The 8,423-nt window shown below is 51.7% G+C and overlaps 1 protein-coding gene across 1 annotated transcript in view; it reads right to left on the bottom strand.

The window, feature by feature from the left end:
• DCPS (decapping enzyme, scavenger) overlaps positions 1-8,423 on the bottom strand; it is an 18,203-nt gene that overhangs the window by 1,626 nt on the left and 8,154 nt on the right. The window contains exons 3-5 of the mRNA XM_009323403.1: positions 7,093-7,238; positions 3,528-3,641; positions 72-182 (exon numbers count right to left, since the gene is read on the bottom strand). Of these exons, the coding sequence (XP_009321678.1) occupies positions 72-182; positions 3,528-3,641; positions 7,093-7,238 (371 nt within the window). The remainder of the gene's footprint in view (positions 1-71; positions 183-3,527; positions 3,642-7,092; positions 7,239-8,423) is intronic.

Genomic DNA, 8,423 nt, shown 5'->3' with positions numbered 1-8,423 from the left:
GCGGTCCTTGCGCGAGGCAGGCCTGGCTCTCCCCGGCCAGGAGAGCGGCGTCGGACCAGCCTCGCGCTTACCTTGCCTTCTTCCAAGATGCTCCTCAGCAGCGGGAGGTGCTCAGCGGTGAGGTCCCGCAGCGACTTGACCTCCCGGCGGTGAACGAGGGCTATCAGATAGAGGTCATCCAGCTGCAGAGAGAGAGAGAGAGAGATGGAGGACAGTGACGAAGGTGACCCCAGAAAGGGCAGATGGAGGCACGAGCGCTTTGGACCTGACACACCAACCGCAGCTTTCCAGGCTGTGTGACAAGGGGCTACCCGCTGCGGTGTTTAACCCGCGCCCAAGCTGGGTTGGATCCGGTACGAACCTCCCGCTACGAGATGCGCTCGCAACCCCACTGCACCTCAAAGCCTCATTTTTGGACAAATTGGGTTTTGTCCAGGAAAAACCAGAAGAGGACAGCTTCACCCCAATCGATAAACAGCGGGATCACCAATATCTTCTCAGCTTTAAAGGCAGATCAATCGATCAACCCTTTTCTAGCGTAAACACAGCACTTGCTGTTGCCCTTGCACGTTCACAACATCTCCCCGAGCATCTCAGAAACGTTGCCCCCGTGCAGATCGAGGCTGGCAGAAAAAGGTGCTGGCACCCAGCCTGCTACGTGGGGGCAACCGAGGCGCCCACCAGCCCCAGCCCAGGAGGCTGTGGGGTCTGCCAGCAACCCCTAGGCACGGACGCCGCGCCGAGCACGGCCTTTTCTGCAGAGCAAGCAAATGGTTTATCTCCACGCTCAGACGAGGATTTACAGTGAATCGCAGCAGCCAAAACTGCGACTGTAGATTTTTCCAAGTGAAAAGCTTCCTATATTTCCACTGTGCAAATAGCCGGCCACTTTCCAGTCCCACCAGTTCTATAAATAACTATTTGCAAGACCTAATCAGTCACCGGACAATCCCAGCGCAGTAAAATTCATCCGTTCAGCAGCTCTCAGCCAGGCCTTTGGCATCTCCCGAAGCACTTACCGAATTCAATGTTTAACAAGACGTAGGGTTGTGGATCATTACACTTTAAAAAAAAAAAAAAAAAATTAATAAAAAAAATCCCCCGTCTTCTTCAGCTCAGTTAGTGGCTTTCTAATATAAACACTGCAAAACAAAGGGTTTAGATACTTGAGACCCAGCAGATCTTTTCAGGGCTGTGAGAAACCCATCTGGCTGTTTGGAAACAGATGCTTGTGCCAAAAGATGCTCTCAGGACCCTGTCTCAGGGCTCTCGAAACATGAAGCTGCTATTTGCACCCAGCCAGCGCAGCGATGCTCACGGTTCGGTTTGATTCCCAAAGCAGCCCTGCGCACAGCTCCGGAAAAAGAGAGCGTATCAGCTTGTCCTCTGCGGATCAGGGCTGGCTGGCGGGAGGAAAAGCAAACATCTCTTCTCCTTAGAACAACATCTGCATGTTGCTGTTTGAAACAAATAAGCCTGTTGCTAAAAAGGCCCTGAATGATCTCATGCCGGGCATCGTTTCAGGCAACGCCTCGGGGCTCCTGCGGGTTTGAAACCAACTCAAAAGAAGTTGGGGGGGGGCGGAACCCACAAAAAAAAAAAAAAATTAAAAAAAAACCAAGAAACCAACTCAAACCACTATCAAGGTTTGGCAGCAGGAGCTGACGCAGCGCCCGGAAGATCGAGGCCGGCAGCAAGCGTGCAGACTTCACGATGCAAACAAGAAATCTTCCTCTCATCAATCAACCTGAAATAATTACAGGTGAATTCGCAGCATTTGCGGGCAAGGTGCTAAGCTACGGCAAGGCGACGCTGTTGAAGGGACCTCTAAGGGGAGGCTCGCAGAGTCCTGCTGGGAGCTCCATCTCACTTCCCTAATTTAATTTAGTAACCTCGCCTGTTCAGTGGGGCGCAGCAGAAAGAACCGGTGCTCGCAGGCAGCCCCAGGGCTGCCGGGATCAGCTCTGGCTCGGCATCACCCACAGCCAGGAAGAAATTCCTTGGCTCGAAGGCAGAAGTCGACAGCCCTTGCTGAGACGTTGGCTCGCCTGCCTGGGAAAGAGACAGGCAAGGCAAAGGTCCTGGATGGCCTCAGGGATGACGGCTCTCTTGTTGCAGACAGCAGCCGTTGGGAAGAAAGCAAGAAGTTCCTGTTCAGCATACCAAGAGACAACGGCAGCATGGGGAAACGTCCCCTAAAGACAAACCCTACCACTTAAGCGCTCCCTAACCTTGCTAGCTGCAAGACGTGGATACAACAGGTCTCTGGAGAAAGCTAAAGCTCAATTTTTAGCCCATCCGTCTCCAATCCTGATGTGAGTTGCGGAGCTTGGCTGCAGCGAGCAAGGATTTACAGCGAGCCTTTGCTCAGAGGGAGGAAAGGGATGGCGTGTCGCACCTTTTAGGATCCCTAAATATTGCCACTCTGAAAGTAAAGGACACCGAACAGGGCACGGCGGCGTAAGCACAACGGCAAGCTTGCCGTATATCACCTGCTTTGCAAGGTCTCTCCAGGAAGAAGGTCGCACCTCCCAGTGAACATGCAGAAATTCGAGCTCGGTTACCCCATCACAGCTTGACAAGGGGTTTTTGGAGTAGCTGACGTGCAAGGAATTCATGATGACAGGATATATTACCCTGCAGTGACTTACTCACCTGTCCTCCCCAAGCCAACCCCCCCCCAGGCGACTCAGCACCAGACCAGTGCTCCCAGCACAGAAATACAGAGTTGTGTCGCCCACGAGCAAGCTTGCGTTCCCATTTTTAAGTTTTAATCACACGGTGACTTCCCCTCCCCGCCACCGGCAGAAGCATTTTGAGGATCAGAAACACGAAGGGGACTTTTTTTTTTTTTTTTTTTTTGACTCCACCGACTTCAAGGGGTGCACGTGTGGAGTTTCACCTCCCCAGGCACACCCCCAGAAGCACAGCGCAAAAGGGAACCGGAGCCCAGGGAAATAATCAGCCACTCCATTTAGGATTACAGCCCGGGCTTAAAAACCTCTGTGTTTCAACGAGTGGCCACTCCCATGAGGGGTTAAGCAGCTGCTCATAAGCTAACGACCATCTGTTTAATGTTGTGTGGAGGAGAGTTAATTGCAGCCACCGAAGGACAACACATCTGCCCGGTTTGCGCCTAGAGTTGAGGCTCACAAGAAAAAAAAAAAAAAACCAAAAAAACCCCCCCAACACACCACCAAACAAGTTCAGCCGGAACGAATACGCAGCTGGATTTAGGTTCAAACACCTCACGGCAACGTTTGGGCTAATACAGGAAAGAGAAGGCAAAGCTAATAAATAAATCACCCAGCAGCAGTGCGAACAGCCTGCGTTTTGCAGTGTCCACCATTAGCACGTGATAAAAAGCCCTGGCAATATCATCACTTAACAACAGCGTGAACAGGAAGGACACATGCCCCTACTAAAACTTTCATCAGCGTGCTATTAGCAGCACGAAAGTGGACATTTCCTCTGGATTACCTTCAGGCAAGCAGCATCCCTTCAAAGATAAAGAGGTGCAAACGAACCTGGTTTTGATTCCACTTAAGATCTGGAACTAGAACAAAGCCATTGCAAGGATCTGGGTTTTCATAGATGATTCGATCGGCCTCGGCTTTCTTCTCCAGGATATTATACACCCACTGAAAGAGAAATACGCGATTTATAAACCAGCAGAGAAAAAACCCAACACCTCAGGCACATTTAGCCCAAGCTCATGCATTAGCGCATATTTGCCGCAAGTAGAACATTAAAAAAAAAAAAAAAGCAACAACTTGATTTTAAGACAACCAAATCATTTCACGGCTGATAACATTTGTAGTTAATTATCCAGAAAACGCTCCAACAACAAACTCCGGGCTATTATGAGCACTTCAGTGAAAAGATACCCCCCTGATCCCGCTGCGCCGCACTGCACCGCCGGCTAGCTAAGTTATTCAGGGATTTTTGTTTTCCTCTCAAGCGTTAAGAACCGGCCCCAGCTGGAGATGAGGTATTGAACAGAGATGGTTTACCCCAGTGTAGAAATAGTTGCATTTGCCCCTGAGAGGATTTGGAGACCGTTCTCCCCGATGGGGTCTAGCAATAAACCAGACCTGGCTGCTTTACGTGGCCGGAGATGGAGCTGCTGCGAGCACTAAAAAACCCCAAGGGGCAGCGGCATCCCTCCTGCGTGCTTCCACCGGTTGGCAATGGACAGGTACAGGCATTCGGACACATCGGCCACCAACACAAGCAACTCGGAGCACGCCAGAGCCCGGCGAGGCGGGCAGCGGTGGAAGCCAGCTCTTGTGGGGCTCAGCAGACACCTCTCGCAGCGCCATGGGGCTGTTTGCATCTTTTTACCTCCCAGGCTGCACCAAAACCTTTACAACTAGGTCTGGGAAGGGAGCTCGGCTGATTTTTCCTGTTCAGAAAGGAAGGAGCGGATTGCTTGCGAGCCTGAGGTTGGATGTGGCTCCGGCTGCTGGCAGCCAGTGCTCGCCGGGCAAATACGAAAGGCCTGTGTTTTCTCGGGCAATTCAGGTCTCTTGGTTTCCTGGCTGATCAGAAAACGGCTCGCCGCTCTTCTTCCTCTATACTTAAGGCTGCCTGTAATCAGGCTCTGGTTATCGCCCTGCGCTCCCCCTTCAAAGCGAAGCACCGTCCAGAGACGAATTCTCAGCTACGAAACGGAAGAGAGACCAGGGATAAGTGACAGAATAAGACGAGCGGAAAGCATCTTTGCTTTTCCTGGCTACCGGCCTGAGCCTGAGCATCCTTCTTTACACCTCCAAAATGCCCTAACTTAAGTCTACCTTAAGTATTGGACTGCCAAGGGAGTCCCTAGCCAGGTCCCTAGAAGATAAGACAAGGCAAGCAGAAAACGGCTAGGGCTTGAGAGCCGAAACCGTTTGGAAACATCATTTTCCCCATCAAGTTTAGGTACGAAGCATTTCGGTTGCCCCACGTGGGTAGGGAAGATGCAGCCAGGCTCACAGACACACCGAGCGAGCTGGGTCAGTGGATGCTGTGCACACCAGACACTCAAGATAAAAAGACAGCCCTTTTGGGGAACTCTGTCAAGAGTTTAATTAATCCAATCAAAACGTCGGATCATTGTGAACTGACCTGAATACATCCTTGGAGACAAACCTCTCCTCCCTTGGTCTGTTTGGGTTTTCTGCTTAAATTTCTCGTCTCTTCTTCCTAGCAACAACGTCTTAGAGAAGATTAGAGTCTCAAAGTGATTTTGGAAAGCACGGCACAAGATCGCTGTGCTTTGTGACCCCGGAAGAAAAGCAGGGCAGGAAGCCCAGCAGGAAATAAAAGTTCGCCCTTTGGTGGGTTTTTTTTTCTTTTATGCCTGCTCTTTTCACGAGTGCCAAGCTATCACTGTCCTAAATAAATTCACCGGCCGGACGAGCTGAATTTTAAACCCAACGCTGCCTCGTGTGCTGGGCAGGTCATCAGCTGACTGCTCTTGCTGTTTCCAGCACAAGTCCAGCGAGGACGACACATGTCCAGAGACTGACACCACAATAAAACTATTATACTGAAAGCATCCACGCTTTGCATCCTCCAGCAGATAACAGAGCCGCTTCTGTAGTCCGCCGATATTTCTGTTACCCTTCACATTTCCCCTTCCGCTCATCAGAAACAAGTTAGATAAAGACAAGAAACTGCATTATCAAATCACAGAGGTCAAAGACTGACCGTGCTGACCAAGATCTCTCGGCAGATGCCCCTGATGGTCACCAGGAATATGCTTCCGTGTACCGAAATCAGTTTGGAAGCATTTGCTGGAAGAGGCAGAGAGCGCGAGCTCAAGCAACTTCTGAAGGCAGCCGCCGCACCAGGAAACCTAACAGCCTTCGGAGCAAAAGCACGGAGAAAACATTCCTGCAGGTTGCTGTCTGGTGGAAACACGCTCTTGTCTTTCTCCAGCTAATAAAAGCCGCCCGCACGTTATTGGTGCTGCAGACTGGCTGCCGGCGAGGAAGCTGAAGGATGGAGCAAAGAAAAGCAGGCGGGCGAGGAATAATTGAGCGCACACTGCAGCTTGCGAGGTGCCTTCTGGTACGAGTCGCAGAAAGCAGGATTCATGTTCATCTGCAAGCGATTAGAGAACAGACATCGCAACAGCGAACACTGTTAACCATTCTGCTGCTGTTTAAGGCAGCGGGAAAAGAGGTGTGGGGGGGGGGGGGGATACCCAAGGCCTGTGGTTGATTGGCCTTTGGGGTTTATTTTTAACAGATAGCCTCAGCAGACCCAGGATTTGCTTTATTCCCCCTTCTGCACAGGCTGGCATGAATCGGTCTCTACAGACTTGTGTTCCTTTGGTCTCTAAAGAAGACAGACAGGGAGAGGAATGGTCAAAACCGATATAAAACAGGAAAAAAAAGTCCATCGCTGCTGCCTGGGGCAAGAAGAACACTAAAAGTACAGCTTCGCCATGTGGAATATGGACCGAAGGGCTGAAAGGCAGAGTAGCTGTAGGCAAAGCCTGAGGAGTGAGTTGTGATGCAGGAATCCAAGAGCAATCTGTGCCTTCCCGTTTCCACAACACCCAAGAGACTCCTAAAAAACCCAGCGAACTGCACCAACGCCCAGGGAGCCACCCTCGGAAAGGAGGAGGAACGGCCCAGCACAGAAAGTCTCCAGAAACCTTGAGAAAGGCGACTTTGGGCACAACTCCAAGGCAAATGTTTTCCTGCAAAGATGGAGAACGGTGCCCCAGGGAACAGCGGGGAGAAAGGGAACCCCGTTTAGCATCGCTGAGCTTACCCCAAAGGTCAGACAGCCTCAAGAAAGTCCGACAGAGACAGGGATGCGGTCAGCGAAGCAGGCAGCCTCACAACTCAGGACCAGCAGAAATAACCTGCAGCCGGTCGTGTCTGAGAAAGCAGGCCGCCCAGCCGGGCGAGAGGGTGCGGGACCGCAGAGCTGGCAAGACGCTGACGGAACAACCGACAGGGAGAGGGGAGCGGAGCACTCCCGACTCTTCTGCCTCCAACCTGGGCTTCGGAAGAGACATTTGACAGCCCGGCGGGTTGAAGGAGGAGACCAAAGATGTCCACCTCTGCAGAGGGGAAGCAGTGGTACCCATACCTGGACGCTGAAGCTCTGGGACTGGATGAAGGGCAGCGTTATGGTCTTGTAATCCTCCCAGGTTTCACGGATGAGGTGCACTTCTTGATGGAGGTATTTCTGAAGGTGTTTCTCCGTGGCGGGGTACACCACTGTGGTTTTTATCTCTAGAAACAAACATGTTTACTGAGTTACCATCACAGATGAAACCCACATTACTTCCTTCAGGCGCCGATAAATCTGTTTTCCCCTCCAATAAATGCCACACTAACACATTTTTTAAAGATACCGCTAAAATAGCAGGGTGGTGGAGAACAGACACGGAAAGCAAACAAGTGCTTTAACCTCTCGGGCTGCCGCTGCTTTTCTCGAGAAGGATAAGCCGATGACACAGCCAGGGCCTGTCTTTCCAGTTCAGGTGGAGGAGTTCGCTGTCTGAAAGGTTCCCCCCCGCCCCGGGAACTCTTCCCAGGGAAGAGCTTATGTGCAGTCAACAACCAGGACAGAAACACGACCCCGGGGGCAGAGACGCTTCTTCTTCATACTTAAATCGGAAGCTCATGGGATATCATCGAGCGAGCACCCGGCAACTTTCTCCAGCCACAAAACCAGACGTCGCGTGAGCTGCGAGCAGTGGGGCCGTGCTGGGGCTGGCACGAGGAGCAGTTCCTTCCCAGAGCTCTCAGCCGTCAGGATGCTCGGCCTCGAGCCCCGAGCACAGGGGGGCAAAGAGGTCAAGGGCACAGGGACGGATCCGGAGCAAACAACGCAGGCTGATGGGTTAACACGGCACGGGACGAGCTGAGGGAAGAGGGCTGGGTGGTTGAACAAACAAAGAGCATTTAGCTGTTTACTCTAGGAAAAGGAAAACAATTTCTGTTTACCTCGAGATTAAAACTTTGCTGCATAATTTCTGTGGCATTAAACAGGATGCAAGCGCGCACCTCGCCAAGCTGGCAGCTTTGACCTCGGCAGCAGTAAATCTTACCCACAGCGGTAAAACACTCGGGGAATACCCCTCTTCGGCCAAGATTAGGTGTGCAATACAGAGCCTGCCGCAACAACAAGGGCACCAACCGGTGCCGCCGCCTTCCCCGCTAACGGAGAGCTGCTATAAAACTTAATGCAGGAAGGAGAAAAAAACCCCGAGCAGATCGGACCGAAGCAAGTGCCTGGGGCACTGCAAACACCCCAGCTTGTGCCCAAGGTCTGCCACAGTCACGAAAACCATGGGCTGCACACTCACCAGGGTACCAAACAGCCATGCTTCACGCTTTACATACATATATGTGCTAGCCAGACACTGAATATAAATATCTATTTGTTCCTAAAGCCAGGATTTAGGGTGGGTT

The sequence above is a fragment of the Pygoscelis adeliae genome, unplaced genomic scaffold (genome assembly GCF_000699105.1).
Source record: "Pygoscelis adeliae isolate BGI_AS28 unplaced genomic scaffold, ASM69910v1 Scaffold1065, whole genome shotgun sequence".
Classification (NCBI taxonomy): Eukaryota; Metazoa; Chordata; class Aves; order Sphenisciformes; family Spheniscidae; genus Pygoscelis; species Pygoscelis adeliae.
This window is presented reverse-complemented; position numbering and strand designations above follow the sequence as displayed.